The 17,634-nt window shown below is 41.9% G+C and overlaps 1 protein-coding gene across 5 annotated transcripts in view; it reads right to left on the bottom strand.

Annotated features, from left to right (window-relative positions):
• Afg1l (AFG1 like ATPase) overlaps nucleotides 1-17,634 on the bottom strand; it is a 178,786-nt gene that overhangs the window by 85,298 nt on the left and 75,854 nt on the right. For all 5 annotated transcript variants that reach the window (XM_031346891.1, XM_031346890.1, XM_031346888.1 and 2 more), the window contains one exon: nucleotides 10,684-10,742. In XM_031346891.1, the coding sequence (XP_031202751.1) occupies nucleotides 10,684-10,742 (59 nt within the window). The remainder of the gene's footprint in view (nucleotides 1-10,683; nucleotides 10,743-17,634) is intronic.

Consider the following 17,634-nt stretch of genomic DNA (forward strand, 5'->3'; position numbering starts at 1 on the left):
AAAGAACAAACACGGTATGCACTCTCTGATGAGTGGTTATTAGCCCAGAAGTTTGGAATACAGGAAGACCAACCCACAAACCACAAGGAACTTAAGAAGAAGGAAGACCAAAAGGTAGACATTTCACTCCTTCTTAAAAGGGGGAACCAAATACCCACGGAAGGAGTTGCTGAGATTAACTATGGAGCAGAGACTGAAGGAAGGCCAAGCCAGCCTAAATATAGCTATCTCCTGAGAGGCTTTGACAGTACCTGACTAATACAGATGTAGAGGCTCACAGTCATCCATTGAACTGAGTACAGGGTTCTCAATGAAGGAGTTAGAGAAAGGACCTATGGAGCTGAGGCGTTTGCAGCCCCTTAGGATGAACAACAATATGAACTAACTAGTACCCTCAGAGCTCCCAGGGTCTCAACCACCAACCAAGGACTGCTCATGGAGGGGTCTGATTGTTCTGGCAGCATGTGTATAGTAGAGGATTGCAAATTCGATCATCAATAGGAGGAGAGGACCTCGACCCTGTGAAGGTTCTGTGCCCCAGTGCCAGGGCCCATAAGTGGGAGAGGGTAGGGTGGCAGACATGGGGAGGGGGGGCAACAGGGGTTTGTTTTTGAATTGTTTGTTTGTCTTTTGGAGAGGAAGCTGGGAAAGGAGAAATTTACATGTAAATAAAGAAAATATCTAATAAAAAAAAGAAACATTCACTTAAATAAAAAAAACCTAAAAATATTACTGAGGTACAATTTCAGTAACATTTGAGATGCTTCTTCCCAGTGTGTTTCTGTGCGTAGATTATTTTCATACTTTCATGGCGTTAGGCAAGCTCTTGTGTTATGCTGTGCTCTCAATGTCTGTGATTAGTAGGGCTTCTAGAAAATCACTCCCCGAGTAATTACAATAGATCCTCCCGTGTGGGCATAGCCAGTGTTTTCCTAAATGTGCCTCTAAACACATGAAGCAGAGCAGGGAGGGGGCACTCTGTGCTCAGCCCTGCTTAGAACTGTTTTCAGATTTATACTTTACGATGTCTGTGGCAAAACAGAGCCGAGGTCCTGAGCTAAGGGAGAAAACTATCTTTCATGTTTGTAATTAAAATCCAAGGTGCTGGGGATGTAGGCCGGGCCCAGAGGCCCTGAGTACACCACAGCAAGGACGGAAGGGTGAAAGAGCAAGCTCAGAGCTCATGTCTTGACCTGCAGCAATGGAGGCAGGTTATACTGGGAATGGTAATTGGTTTGGAGACCTCAAAGCCACCCTCCTAGTGACAAATGCTCTCCAGCAAGGTCACACCTCCTTCACTTACCCAAACACCTCACCAACTGGGACCAAGTCTTTAAATATCTGAGTTTATGTGGGACATTCTCACTTAAACCACGTCACTGCAGCCTGGCCTCCATAGTATAATAACAGCACAGTTAAGTCTAAATCCATAAGTCCTCAGATTCTTTTCGGTCTCAGCATTGTTTAAAAGGTGCAAGTCTTTTCTGAGACACAAGCCTATTTCTTAACTGTAATCCCCTATAAGATAAAAAAATAAAATTTCATACTTTCAACATAGAACAGCACAAAACACACATACTCCACTCCCGGAGCCAAATTCTATATTCGTTCCTTTTTCATTGCTGTGCCAAAGGACCACGACCAAGGGCACTTACAGAAGGAGTTTACTTGGGCTTACCTTCCTGAGGGTGAGGCCCTCAATGGCAGGAACAGCATGGTAGTAGGCTGGAAGAGGATGCTGAGGGCTCAGATCTCAAACCACAAGTACAAAACAGAGAGAGTGCAAGGGAAAGGGTACTAGGCTTTGAGGTTTCAGTGACATCATCCAACAAGGCCACGCCCAAGCCTCCCCAAACAGTGCCACCAACTGGGAACTGAGTACCCAAATATCCAAAAATGCCATCACATGCAAACCACCATTGACATTAAGGTGAATTGTTGATAAGGATACATGACTTAGCACAGAACAAGCCACACAAAACCAGGACGCATGTACGTGCTCTGAAGAAAGAAACATTCTCTGAACACCAATGGGTTCACTAAAGAGCCTAGCCTAGAAGTCACTCATGGAAGTGCTGAAACAGACCTGGATGCATACATCCTAAAGGTACTTAAAAACAACCCTCAAAGGTAGTGGTGGTGGTGGTGGTGGTGCACGCCTTTAATCCCAGCACTCAGGAGGCAGAGGCGGGCAGATCTCTGTGAGTTTGAGGCCATCCTGACCTACAGAGTGAGTTCCAGGACAGCCAGGACTACACAGAGAAACCCTGTCTCAAAAAGCAACCCTCAATAGACTCAAGCTTAATTGCAAGGTGTTTAGCCACTGTCAAAAAAAAAAAAAAAGTTCTTAGCCCATTTAAAGGAAATAATATACTCAATGCAATTGGTCTTAGCATCTGATCTAAATGACCAGGTATGGGGGGATAAACCAATAACCAGAAATAGCTGAGATGGTAGAAGTTACGTATGAAGACCCTGAAGAAGGTGGCTGCCACTTCGGGGATGTGGAGATGTATAACTTCAAACTCTGGAAATTACTTATAAAGCAAATATTGAAAGATTCTGAAAGCATTAATATGGGAAACTGCCCTCATACTTAGTGAGCCGCAGGAATGGCGTTTCTCCTGAGAAGCCTGCACATCATCTTCCGCACTATAAAAGCCACCCAGCCAGCAGGAGAAGCTTCTAGCCCAGTGCCAGCTTTATTTATGATGTGGGGTGTGTGTGTGTGTGTGTGTGTGTGTGTGTGTGTGTCACTGATCGTGAGGGGATGAGGGGGACATGTGCTCTGTGTGTGCAGGCACGCCATGGCACATATACAGTTGTCAAGAGACAACTACCAGGAGTCACTTCTCTTCTTTCACCATGTGGGCTCCAAGGATTTGACTCAGGTCAACGACTTTACTCACTAAACTATCTATGTGGTCCCATCATGTCTTTTAAATATGCATATATATTTATACATATATGTGTGTAAATATATATACATACATATATGTGTGTGTGTATGTATGTAGGTAGGTATATGCATGTTCAACTCCCTCAAGATTTTCAGCAGTGCCTCTAACATCATCAACTGCTTAGCCCTCTGACCAGAGACATCCATGGAACTTGTGACCATGGTCCACATCACCACTGCCACCCAGAAGACTATAAGTGCCACCCACCCCTGGGAACCGTGGCTTCATCCCTGAACTGACTGATGCTGCCGCAGCTGTGAGCAAACTCAGCTCTAAACTGAGGAAGCCCACCAGTGACATATCATGGATGTGACCTGTGTGAGGAGAGAGGTCTCAGATGTGATGATATCAAGGACATTATGAAAGAGACACTGAAACTTGCTGAAGGGTGCCCTGCGAGGTACCGAGGATACCGTTTTCTGTTCCAGTGTAACAGTGACCCTACTCATGAGCCTTTGATGCTGAGGCTGCATTGCTCCCAACAGCTTTTTTATCAACTTCATGGCCTGGTATGACAATGGATTTGGCTACACAAACAGTACAGCCAGATCTATGGGTTATATGACTCCAAGGAGCCGAGTCTTCTGGATCTTGAGCCCCAGTGAGCACACGTAGAGAGAAAAGGCCGCGGCTACCTATACATTTCCACCCAACTCAGTTCCTTGATACACTGATTAGCTCCCCGCCTTGACGCAATTTCCACGCTGGATTCCCCAATGAAGAGGAAAGGCTGAAGGTCCTACAATATCATATGTCACCAATAAAGTCTACTGTACTGCCCCAAGAGAAGAAGAGCTGTTCACCCACAATGTGATCCTACCTCGGCCTCAGTGGGATGCTTATCGGTTTCTGTCTGCTTGTTTTCCAAGAGAAGAAACGAGCGCTGGCAGGGATCTAGAGCACTACAACATAAAATAGTAGGGCCTCTCTAGAAAGCAGCACACCCACGTCTCAAATTAATTAAGTATGCAATGACCACGTGGGATGGTTCATTTGCATCGTCAACTTGACTAATTGCCATGGAAACACATCACAAGTGGGTCTATGAAGATGTTCCCAGAAAGTTTTAATAGAGCAAGGAAGACTCACCCTGAGTGTGGGCAGCCCCATCCCACGGGCTGGGTCCCAGACTGAACAAAGAGAGCTCTGCAGAGTCCAGCCTTCCCTCTCTGCTCTCCAGCCATGCATGCACTGTGGTCAGGGTCTCGCACTCCTGCTGCCACGCCTTCGCGGCCATGCTGAACTGTATGCCTTCTACACTGTAACGGAAAAGAACCTGCCCTCCTTAACTCCCTCTTGTCATAGCAAGAACAAATGTAACCCGTGTGCCTTGTACTCCATAGTTCCACTTCTACACATAAATTCCAAAGGGTATGGGTGTCCTCATTGGGCCTTGGCCAATCTGACACAAACTAGTTATCTGGGAAGAGAAACCTCAATTGAGAAAATGCTTTTATCAGACTGGCCTGTGGGCGAGCCTGTAAGGCGTTTCTTAAATGCTTGATACGGTAAGGGCCAGCACATTGTGGACAATGCCACCCCTCAGTAAAGGTCCTGATTCCTTAAGAAATCAGGACGAGCCAGGCAAGAGAAGCGAGCCAGTGAGCAGTACTCCTCATGGCCTCTGCTCCAGTTCCTGCCTCTAGGGTCCTGCCTTGGGTTCCTGCCCTGAGTTCTTCAGTGATGGACTATGATCCGAATGTGAACGGCAAACAAACCCTTTCCTGCTCATGTTTCTTTGGTCATGGTATTCATACAGCACTAGAAACCCTACCTAGGATCACATGTATTTTCACTAAAAATGTTCATGGTGACTTTATTCACAATAGGAAAAATGGGAAGTTATCCCAAATATCTATCAACAAAGGACTGGGTAAACAATACATATATACACGTGTGGGGGGTGTGTGTGTGCAAAGGACTGGGTAAACAATACATATACATATATACACGTGTGTGTGTGGGGGGGGGGGGGGGGGGGTGGGTGTGTGTGCAAAGGACTGGGTAAACAATACATATATATACACACACGTGTGTGTGTGTGTGCAAAGGACTGGGTAAACAATACATATACATATACACACACATACGTGTGTGTGTGCAAAGGACTGGGTAAACAATACATATACATATATACACGTGTGTGTGTGTGCAAAGGACTGGGTAAACAATACATATACATATATATACAGGTGTGTGTGTGTGCAAAGGACTGGGTAAACAATACATATACATATATATACAGGTGTGTGTGTGTGTGTGTGTGTGTGTGTGCAAAGGACTGGGTAAACAATACATATACATATATATACAGGTGTGTGTGTGTGTGTGTGCAAAGGACTGGGTAAACAATACATATACATATATATACACGTGTGTGTGTGTGCAAAGGACTAGGTAAACAATACATATATATACATGTGTGTGTCCAAAGGACTGGGTAAACAATACATATACATATACATATATACACACACACACGCGTGTGTGTGTGTGTGTGTGTGTGTGTGCGCACAAAGGACTGGGTAAACAATACATATATATACACGTGTGTGTGTGTGAGTGTGTGTGTGTGGGTGTGAGTGTGTGTGGGTGGGTGTGGGGGTGTGTGTGGGGATGTGCAAAGGACTGGGTAAACAATACATATACATATATACACACATGTGTGTATGTGTGGGTGTGTGCAAAGGACTGGGTAAACAATACATATACATATATACACACATGTGTGTGTGTGTGGGTGTGTGCAAAGGACTGGGTAAACAATACATATACATATATACACGCGTGTGTGTGTGTGTGTGTGTGTGTGTGTGTGTGTATTGGGTAATTATCACACCATTCAAAAGAACAGAGGCCAGGCGCAGTGGTACAAACCTATAATGCCAGCACTCTGGAGGCTGAGGCAAGAGGAGTGTGAGTTCCGGGCCAGCCTGGCTACACAATGAAACCTTGTCTTTAAAAAGTAGGGAGAGGGCAGAGGACACAATCCTCAGATTTTTTTCTTATTTCTTATGTGACTTCTTTGCTTTTCCATGTATGTGTGTGTGTCTGTGTGTGTGTGTGTGTGTGTGTGTGTGTGTGCGCGCACACACACGCGTGTCTATGCTGTGCACATAGCCGAGGGTTGACATTGGCTGTCTTTCTCAATTGCTCTCTTCTTTACATACTCACATGGGCAGGATCTTTTCACCAGGCCAGCTCGCTCTGAAGACCCGTGTCTGCCTCCGGCCCTTCCTGGATCCTGAGGCTACAAACTCTGATCCTCGATGTTTGCATGACGAGTGCTGGATACACACATGCCTTCAGTCCCTGGGTGATTTCTTTAACTCGAGTGCTTTCTAGAAGTGTTTGTCTTCATTTGCAAACAAGAAATTCTGACTTATCATATCGTTACGACGCTGCTCATGGGTGAGTGAGCATGGTCTCCAGAGACTGTGCTCTACCTGGTTTCTGTCTCTCAGATTTGTTAGTGAGATTGGCTTGAGGAGTCGCTCAGATCCTGTGGCTGTTTCCGCACAGCTATAGAAAGATCCGGGGAGAAGCATCCTCTCCCACGTGAATCCATTCCTCTGATGATTCTGTCATTTGCTTTAAATGCTTGGGGGCCATGCTTATATGACACACAGATTTGAAAGGATTCAACATCACTTGCCAATAAAGCATTCTAGAATCATGGTGTGCTAATACCACAATATCAGGGACACACACACAGCCTATGGAGCCCTGTTACTATGACTACTCTAAATTTTTATCAGATAATTCTAATATCTCTATCATTTGATAGACATTGTCAGGAGATCATTTCGCACTCATTTGAGATCTTCCTGGCCTTTGGTGGAAGTGTTTTTTCATTGAAACCTGAGAACTTTTTTGTAATCTGTCATGAGACTTGAAGCTTATTTTAATTAGACTTTTATAATATATATATATATATCATACTATAACACATGATACATGTGATATATACATACATACATAATACATAATACATACATACACACACACACACATACACACATAAAACCAGGCATGGTGGTGCACACCTTAATCCTAACACTCCAATCTCTGATTCAAGGCCAGGCTGATCTACAGAGTGAGTTTCAGGACAGCAGGGACTACATAGAGAAACCCTATCCAGAAAAAAAAGAAAAAGAAAAAAATAAGCATAACATAGATGTATCACCTCTGGCTTCTTCATCATCAGGATTCATTTAGGGAACCTTTCATCATAACAAATACATCACCAAATAGATACTCTGTTCTTAGTAAACATAGTGTCCATTCCTCTCAGGGCTAGGATAGATGAGTGGTTAAGAACTCTTGTTCTTTTTTTTTTTTTTTTTTTTTTGGTTTTTCAAGAAAGGGTTTCTCTGTGTAGCCCTGGCTGTCCTAGAACTCACTCTGTAAACCAGGCTGGCCTCGAACTCAGAAATCCGCCTGCCTCTGATTCCCAGGCACGCATGTGTCTCTTGTTTTTAAAGAGAACCTGATTACGATTTCTAGCACCCAAACGGCAACTCAGCCATCCGTAACTCCAGTTTCAGGATCCCCATAATCCACAGACATACATGTAAGCAAGATACTCATAGATATAAAATAAAACAAATAAATAACTATCCATTCTTTCTTCTGCCAAACACCTGATATCCTCCAGTCTATTTTTGTTCTCTATATGCCAGTCTCTTTAGGTAACTCACATAAACAAATCAAACAATATTTCAAAAAAATGTATCCTTTTTGTTCCTGGCTTGTTTCACTTCATATAGTGTTTTCAAGATTCATTAATGTTATAGTTATGTCAGAATTTCAATCCTTTTTATGGCAGAATACTATTCTAATATATATATATGTACTATCCCACTACATATGTATACTATTCTAATATACATATATTACAATATATGATACTATTCCAATATATAGTATATATTTTATTTATATACATTTATATCATACTTATTGATAAACATATATTTTGAACTCAGGACCTCTGGAAGAACAGTCAGTGCTCTTAACTGCTGAGCCATCTCTCCAGTCCCAAACCTATATATTTTGATCACACAATTCCCTACCATTCCTATTATCTAATGAAAATGTTAGTATTTATTAGGAGCCTACATAAGTGCTTGTTATTTTTCAATACATCAATCAACAAGCTATAAGCTTCTGTGGTAAATTACAAATTCTGTTTGCTAGAGAGAAACATAAAGAAAATGTATTTATAATATTCTTTTCCCTCAATAAATTCTAATTTTCTCTTTACTAAACTAATAAGACTCCACTATTTTTATATCATTATTTAGAGAGAACATGTTTATGTATGTGTGTGTGTGCATGCATGTGTGCATGTGTATGTGTGTACGTGTGTGTGTGCATGTGTGCATGTGTACGTGTGTGCATGTGTACGTGTGTGCGTGTGTGTGTGTGTGTGTGTGTGTGTGTGTGTGTGTGTGTAGCTGCATACATATCATAGCACGTGTCTGGAGGTCGGAGAACCATTTCTGAGAGTCAGTTCTCTCCTCCCACCAGGGCCTCTATCACTTTAGCCAAGTCATCAGCACCGCTATTTGCTTTACATTGGTTTCTGCTGTACATTTCTCTCAGCTGGGCTAAGATGAAAATCATGTTAGCATCTGTAAGCAGGCAAGATGTCATTCAATTAAACATGAAGCCACCTTTACTTACAAAGGAGTCTTCATACATACAAATTGCCCTCCTTTGCTTTCTGTTGCTTTGAAAAAATGCTGTTTGGGAAGGAAAGGATTAATTTCACTTTCACAGCAGGAAGCCAAGGTCCTCAAGGCATGAGCCTGGAGACAGGCTCTGGAGCAGAGGGAGCAGAGACCAAGGTAAGCTGCTTATTGGCTTACTTTCCAACCTGGCTTTTTTAAACAGCCCAGGCTCCACCAGCCTAGGGATGGTGCCACCCATAGTGGGCTGGGCCTCTTCTATCAATTAGCTATTAAGACAGAGGCCCACAGAAATGCCCCCCCAGCCCAGCCAATGGAACTCTGCCTCACTTGACCTTCCCTCATGCCAGCCACTCTTGTCTGTCAGGCTGACCAAACACTAAACAGCACAAAGGCAGATAAACTCCACCTGGGCCAGCTCTAGTTTCTTGTCATTTGAACTGTGTTCTGTTATTTATGAGAAATCTTTTCAAAGAACTGGACATTTTTAGGTATTTTCTAATGCAATCTTTACATTGATTCTTGGACATGTCAGCTCATGGTCAATTTGAAATTATGGATTATTCATCTCGGGTGCTCTTCTCTCTTCAGAAAAACCAAGAGCAGGAAAAGGAGAGAAAATGAAATTCGATGGGTCAATTTAGTTGTCTATCATTGGCATTGTATGTTGAATTATGATAAATTGCTAGCTTAAGTTCCCCCCAGAAAAGTAGATAGACAGAGTTCTGTGAGCCTTCTTTTTCTCTAGCTCCTGTATTAGCGACCGCCGTATGGAGATACTATTTTGGGCATGGATTTTTGTTCATTTCTTGCTTGTACTGTGGTCTCTTTGTAGAGCATATTACTTTGGAGTAGAGCAGAAATATTGCAAATCTACCTCTCCCCTGTGTGAAGCATGAATATCAAAGGAGACATTACTGACAGGATGGACCCTCTGAAAGCACTTCCTCACTTCTATAAATATCTCAGAGAAATTAAGTTCCCCGGGAACCTAAAATTGGTCGGAGAAACAGATGTTTGAATTCTTCTGGGTTAGTACAGGCACCAACAATAATCCAGTGTTGTGTCAAAGAACTTGTCTGACTGTGTGTTTAGAGTATCTGAAGCTATTTCAACTCTTCCTTATTAGCACAGAAATTTGAAGTTTAGTTTTTGCTAAATAAAACTTTATTCTTTTTTGAATATGTTGATATGCATCAAGAACATTTGCATACCTAAAATTAGATAAATTACATTTGGCACATAATTGTACATCATTTAGGAACTATATACTTTGCTTTCTACGTTAAGTATTTGTGTATGTTTTGCATTCTCAACAAGATTATAAAGACCTGAAGATAAAAACCACCTATTTCATAATTCTATTACCTACTATGACTAGTGTGGCAGTTTGCACAGAGTAGGTTCTCAAGAAATATTGGTAGGCTATAGAATTAGTGAATAATCATGCAAAAATTACTTTAACAGTAAAAGAGGAGGCTATTTTATTCTTAATGATATTGTAATGAAGACTATTTTAAACTCCATGTAGCAATGATACACACAAATATTTAAACTATTTATGTGCCTCAACTTGACATAATTTCATGATAACTTGATGGCAATCACATTTAAATATATTAGAATATTTTTGTAATAATGGTGTTCTAGAATAGCAACTTTAATAACTAGGAAAACATGTTAATAATGGCCATTAGCCTGAAGGAAACAAAGAACACCAAACACTTTTTTTCAGAAATAAATGTATAAGTTTAAACAGTCTGCTATAATATTTATGAGCAAACCTTAAATTAGGATTTATAAAATGTAAACGATCAAATGTTTCAGCTAGGGACAATTTGGATTATATTTTGTAATTTTTACCATGTACACATGGGGCAATACTATTTTAAAAGATATCTGCTCTTGTCTCTGACTACTGTCTAAAATAGAAGATGAATTCTGCTTGATGCAAGACCAAGTCTCCCTACAAATCAGTCAGAGTCACCCACTTGCATCAGCCAGTGGGTGAACATGTGATCTCCCCTTACCTTCAGGACAGCTATAAATGGCACAAAGTTAGCCCTCTGGAGTCCGTTTTTATAGAGATCTGAAACACACAAATGCATGATCTTTTTATTTAGCATCAGTTACAGTGATACTTTTTATCTTCAGCCCGGCTAATGAAGCTTTCTACTAAGAGAGAGCAAGAAAAAAAAATCACCGAAATTATTTCTATTCATACTGGACCAAGACTCACTACATTTTTAATAGAAGAAAAAATTAGCAGCCATGGAAAAATGACTAGTGGGAGTGGGAGGAAGATGCGGTGGAGAATGTAAAGACATGCCTTCAGAGTCCCAATCAATCACCCAGTGAAGGGGACCTATAGAGAGGCACAGTGGTGAAGAGGACCTATAGAGAGGCACAGTGGCACACACCTTTAGTTCCAGGCAGACAGAGACAGGCAAAGTTACTGTGGTTCTCCACAGAGAAAACCTGCCTCAAAAAAACAAAAATAGCAGAAGACGAAGGTAAAGGAGGAAGAGAAGGAAGAGGAGGAGGAGGAGCCGGAGGAGTAGGAGGAGGAGGAGGAGGAGGAGGAGGAGGAGGAAAAGGAGAAGCCGGAGGAGGAGGAGGAGCAGGAGGAGAAGCCGGAGGAGGAGGAGGAGCAGGAGGAGAAGCCGGAGGAGGAGGAGGAAACAAGACACATCTAAAAATCTAGAAGCACTTGGCCCTTGAACATAGAGGACTCCATCACGAAAGGCTTCATCATCCTTTCTTGTCCTATAAGTTCTCAGCAATTAACTAAAAGTCATGTAAAATTAACCATTTCAAAAACACATCATTAGGCAAAAACTACTCCTGAGTTTGTATCAAGGTGACATATTTGATCAAAAGGTAAAGAATGGCCAGTGTAAATGAATTGTCTAAAATTCCAAATGCTCACAGTGTAAACCAGCCAGCCACCCCCCCCCAAGTCCAAGGAGCTACCGGGGACTGTGGGCCACCAACCAAAGAGTACACATGGGGGGAATGAGTGGGTAGGTGGGGAGTGCCCTCATGGAGGCAGGGGGAGGAGGGATGGAATAGGGGGTTTCTAAAGGGGAGACCTCGAAAAGGAAAAGCATTTGAAATATAGATTTAAAAAATCCAAGAAAAAAAAAGAGAAAAAAATCCAAATGCTCTTCTTAATAACATAAGACATAAAGTAATTGTGTCATAGACAATATTTTCTTACTTAGATACTTTGCAACATATGTATCTGTCACTGTGAATGTATGCTTATACAAAATATAGATACATAAATACACTTATTTTGAAAAGCAGACAAGAAGAAAATAGCATGCTTTAAGGATTTATCCTGGGCTGACGAGATGGCTCAGTGGTTAAGAGCACCAACTGCTCTACTGAAGGTCCTGAGTTCAAATCCCAGCAACCACATGGTGGCTCACAACCATCCGTAACGAGATCTGACACCCTCTTCTGGAGTGTCTGAAGACAGCTACAGTGTACTTATATATAATAAATAAATAAATCTTTTAAAAAAAAAAAAAAAGGAGTTTATCCTTTTCAGCCGGGCGGTAGTGGTGCACGCCTTTAATCCCAGCACTTGGGAGGCAGAGGCAGGAGGATTTCTGAGTGCAAGGCCAGCCTGGTCTACAGAGTGAGCTCCAGGATAGCCAGGGTTACACAGAGAAACCCTGTCTCGGAAAAAAAAAAACAGAACAGGGGGTGGGGGGTCGAAGGGCTGGAGAGATGGCTCAGCAGTTAAGAGCACTGACTATCTTCCAGAGGTCCTGAGTTCAATTCCCAGCAACCACATGGTGGCTCATAGCTATCTGTAATGGGATTCAGTGTGCTCTTCTGGTGTGTCTGAAGACAGTAACAGTGTACTCATATACTTTAAATAAATAAATAAATATTTTTTTAAAAACTCAGAACAGGCCACTTGTAACTCTAGCTCCAGGGCATCCCACAATATTCTGGTCTCCTTGAGTACACATATACATGTGCACATACCCACACCCATATATTTATTGTATATAATATATATAGTATACATATTATATAGTATACTATATATAGTATATATTATATATATTAATGTGCATATTAATATATATAACATATATATTATAAAATAAGCCTTTCGAAAAGAAAGAGGGAGCTGTAGAGATGGCTCAGTACCTAAGAGCACTTGTTGCTTTTACAGAGGACTAGAGTTCCATTCCCAGCAACCATGTCAGGCAATTAACAACGGTCAGTAACCTCAGGTCCAAGGGATCTGATGCCTTCTTTTAGCACCTACAGGCACCTTTATGCATATGCCTATACACACAGGCAGACACATATATACATATAAACTAGAACAATATTAAAACCACAAAATGTTTTTAACGGAGGCTTCTTTGAAAAAATTCTTAAGAGTTTGGTTTTTTTTTCTTTTTAGATTTATTTTATTTATTTTATGTGTATGAGTACACTGTAGCTATACAGATGGCCATGAACCATCATGTGTGTGGCTGCTGGGAATTGAACTCAGGACCTCTGCCGGCCCTGCTTGCTCTGGCCCCACTCGCTCTGGCCCTGCTTGCTCCGGCCCCACTAGCTCCAGCGTAATTCCCTGTAGCTGTCTTCAGAAGCACCAGAAGAGGACATCAGATCTCATTACGGGTGGTTGTGAGCCACCATGTGGTTGCTGGGATCCGAACTCAGGATCTTCAGAAGAGCAGTCAGTGCTCTTACCTGCTGAGCCACCTCGCCAGCCCAAGAGTTTGAAATCTTACTGCATCAACAGTTGTCTTTGACAGCCGTGCTATTAAGCTATTGGATTTTTATAGATTCTAACAATGGGAAGCGTAAGAGTTCCCTCCACAGTGAAAACACAAACTAGATTACACTATACTCAAAGTATAGCACTATAGGATCTTTTCTATGTTTCCTTGTTTAAAGAAGAATTGATAACTATGATAGATTTCAACTGCCATATTTTTATGAAAATAAAATGGTCATTAGAAAACGTTGATTCTCCGTAGAAATCCTGATCGGGTGTCACTGCGAACACCATGGAGGCAGGCTTGCGCACGCTCTCTGGTGAGCAAGGACAGGCTCTGTTTCACTTACGCCTGACATTTTGATTTAGGAACATCACAAAAGGTAAGACAATGCTGGCCGGGTTCTACACGAGACCTTTTGTTTACTATAGTCCATACCTCTGTTGAGTAACAAGGATGAAATACAGAAAATGGTTTTAAAATTAAGTATTCCCTCAGTCTTCACAACTGCTAACGCTGCTGGCGAAGATGCATAAAAATATAGTGGGGGCTGGGGGCTGTCTCAGTGGTAAAGTGTTTTCATAGTATGCATGAGGCCCAAATCCAATCCCCAGACCCCACTCACAAAAAAATGAAATAACAGAAAGATTGACAGGAAGTAAGAAAAGGTAAAAATAAGAATTTTTAAAACCCTGTCCATATTCTAGCAGCTTCATTCATAAATGAAGAAGCAAAACAAACAACTTCCTAAGCTTTAATTGTAACATCCCCAACCTGGAAGCAATCTAAAGGTGCAGCATGGGGGACCGCACAATGAAATACTATTCTGCAATAAAAAAGATAAACTACGTGCACAACAGGCAAATCTCAAACGGAACTAGACCCAAAGCAATCTCTACTGGGTAGCTCTCTTTATAAAAGTCTACAGAGAGGACAAGCCCATCTACAATATCAAAAGCAAGTTTGCTGTTACCTGGGAAAGGACAGGGCTGGCAGTGAGTTCTGACAGTCAGGACTGGAGTCAGAATATCCAGGCTGGGCAGAGGTCACTGAAGGCCTTAGGGTGCGGACATGCCTCATTAATGTGGGGAAGCAAGTCAGGGCTCTCAGGTCTAGCTGAAGAGGTTCTTCTCAGGAGAAAGGAAGATGAACTTGTAATCTTAAGCTCGGCTATGAGACTTTCTGCAGGTAGAGGCATAGAGGTGGTTTACAACTCCCCAGACAAGGTCAGAGACGGGGAGTCCCTGCCATATCGTGCTGCACTCCGAAGGCTCTCTTGACAATGGTACACTTCAATGTTAACTAGCAGGGCAACGCATTTCTATTGTATATTAGAAATTCATTATAAAAACATATCCAGCATTAGTGAATATCTATGAGCGCACAGACTACAACAAAGCCAAGGTGCTGTTTTAAGGTACTGCTGTTTTTGCTTTTTTTTTTTTTTTTTTTTTTTTTTTTTTTTTTTTTCCAAGACAGGGTCTATCTATATGGCCCTGGCTGACTGTGCCAGAATTCACCATGCAAACCAAGTTGGCCTAAACTCACAGAGATCTGCCTGCCTCTGCCTGAGTAGTGCTGGGATTAAAGCGTGCACCAGCACATCTGTTTTATCTTTTTTTTTAATGCTTTCAGGGGCTCCCTTGTGCAGCTGACACTCATGGGCACTGGAATGTTGAGACCAGTGAAAGCGATGGAGGCTCACTTGTTCTGGACTAAAAGAGCTCCACTCAGCAGCAGTTAAAGGAAAACGACCATGGCTAAGTCTTACACTTAGTGTCTCAAAGGGTTAAGTTTAAAACTGTGCCTTTACAAAAACATGTGATTCAAAACGCTATGCTCTCAAAGGCATGTTCTAAACAGAATCCTAAGCAGAAATTGGTTGGCTTGAAAATCTTCATGCTTTTATGGAACACATAATGGAAGAGGGGCTGTAATCATCACATCGAAGAGTTTCTCTGCAATTCAAATATTATGCTAATTGCAATACAATAGATCCATCTCCTGAAATGTTATTTAGCTACAAACTTTTTCACATTTAGCATTAACTTTCTTATAAGAAGGCTAGGCTGACTCCATGACAGGCTTCAAACTGGCAGTCCAGGAGACTAGGCCTAAGTCTCTGTTTCCAAGACCTGGGCAAGTCCAGGCAAGTCCAGGCAAGTCCAGGCCTCAGAAGCTGCTCCACCTCGAGCCCTGAGGCAGGGACACTGTCAGCAACAGTTTCTGGACTTCCTCAGCAACAGTTTCCAGTCCCCCAGGCTCCCAGCAATGGTTCTGGGAAGTCCCCTAATGGGTCTCTCCATCTCCGTAGATGGTAGACCCCGGCATGGCAGACTTATGCAGAATAAAACATTCTTTGCATTTATATACAATGGTAAATGTGGTATCATTCTTCAGCAAATCATGGCTCCTTACACTTAGAGGCAAAGGTTTCTATTATATTTGTGTCAACAGCTGCAGTTTTACACTAAATGTCAGTTAAAATTCGCCTGCTCTTGCCTGTAGTTTTTTCAATGATTCTGAACAGAGCTAAATGAACATTTGGTTGTACAAGACAGTGGAGTGGGATTATGGGACACTCATTTGTAGAGAATAGAATGAGGACCTCCAAACTCTCCAGAGGGAAGAATGGTAATAACACTTAGAGGTGAAATGTATGCAGAAAGGACTTTTAAAATAATGACAAGCACAGCCATACAGTGCAGACGCATGTGGATTCTTTCCTTAAAATTCAAGTTTCAAAACCAAGAGCATGAATGATGCCTATTTATACATGTACAAACTGATTCAGAGTACAAAAGGCATTAAAGAAAGGTAATTCAAATGAATTTTCCCATAAAACATGTCCTGACATGAAATATTTACATGGCTCTGTGGGGTCAATATGATTTATTCTTCTAAGATACTATTATCATAGATTTTTTTAAAGGTCACCTTTAGACCATTTAAGCAGTTACAGCAATTTAGCTTTTCTCTTTCATTATTTAGAAAATATTTTATTAGTTTCCGTAATACACCCACATAGGTAAGACCTTACGTATTTAATACAGCGTGTCTCAGCTAGACTGACTGTAAACTTCTGTACAAATGTCAGGTCACTATAGTAAACTGGAATCCATTTTCCCAATGTCTATAGCATTTGGCTTCCTTCACTAATAAACTAAAGTACAGACAATATTTGCTAGCTCTGTAATAGTATAGCAGATTCAGTTTTCCTTTCGATTGTGAGTTATGGTTACAGTCGGGCACTGCACTGTAGTTACAGTGGCGTGTGTTGGAATCGCAGCACATGGGAGCTGAAAGCAGAAGGACGGAGTCTACTAGAGTGTGGGCTCCGATGAGAGACAGAGGGAGAAGCTGAGCGAAATTGTAGCTTAAGGAACCTTTTCTATCTTCCAGAGGCAAAGCACTTGGCTTGAATCTCTTCAGTAGCCATATTTCCTTGGCTCCCAACCTTATAGACACTTTTTTTTTTCTAGGCAAACTGAAAACTATTCAAACCTGGCTGTTGCTGTTTGGTCATAATTCTAAATTAGGCCTGCTGGAGGCTGTAGAGATGACTCAAGGTTTAACAGTGCACACTGCTTACAAAAGGCCAGCCCTCGCGTCAGCAGCTCACCTGTTACTCCAGCTCCGGGCCATCCAATGCCTCTGGCCTCTGAAGTCAGCCACACTCAAATGTCCATACTCACACACAGACGTCTGTGTGTGTGTGTACAATGATACATCATAATAATAATAATAATAATATCATCACTTTGGGGGAGTTTATCTAGATTTTCTAGGTTTCTTTGTGTAGTCTGCCTATCCTGGAACTCACTTGTAGATTAGTCTGGCCTCAAACTCAAAGACCCAATTCTATCTCCCCAGTGCTAGGACTAAAGGTGTGCACCACTATGCCCAACAATTAATTACTTAAAAAAAGGAAGTCCCTCCACCTCCACAAAATGTAGACCAGTGTTTTGTCACAGTGTGCCATACACTCTGTTCCAGTTCCTGCCTGATATCCCTAAACAGTGAATTTGTCTCCAGTGTCCTCACTCCTACCGACATGCTCAGCATCTAAGCCTCACCCGTCACAGTCACTGTTCCACTGCTGTGACCATATCATGACCAAAGCAAGGGTTATAAAATAAAATGTTTGTTTGGTGGCTTCTTAGAGTTTTAGAAGATTTGTCCATGATCGCACAGGCAGAGAGAGAGAGAGAGAGAGAGAGAGAG

This window comes from Mastomys coucha, unplaced genomic scaffold (assembly GCF_008632895.1).
Source record: "Mastomys coucha isolate ucsf_1 unplaced genomic scaffold, UCSF_Mcou_1 pScaffold3, whole genome shotgun sequence".
NCBI classification, from domain to species: Eukaryota; Metazoa; Chordata; class Mammalia; order Rodentia; family Muridae; genus Mastomys; species Mastomys coucha.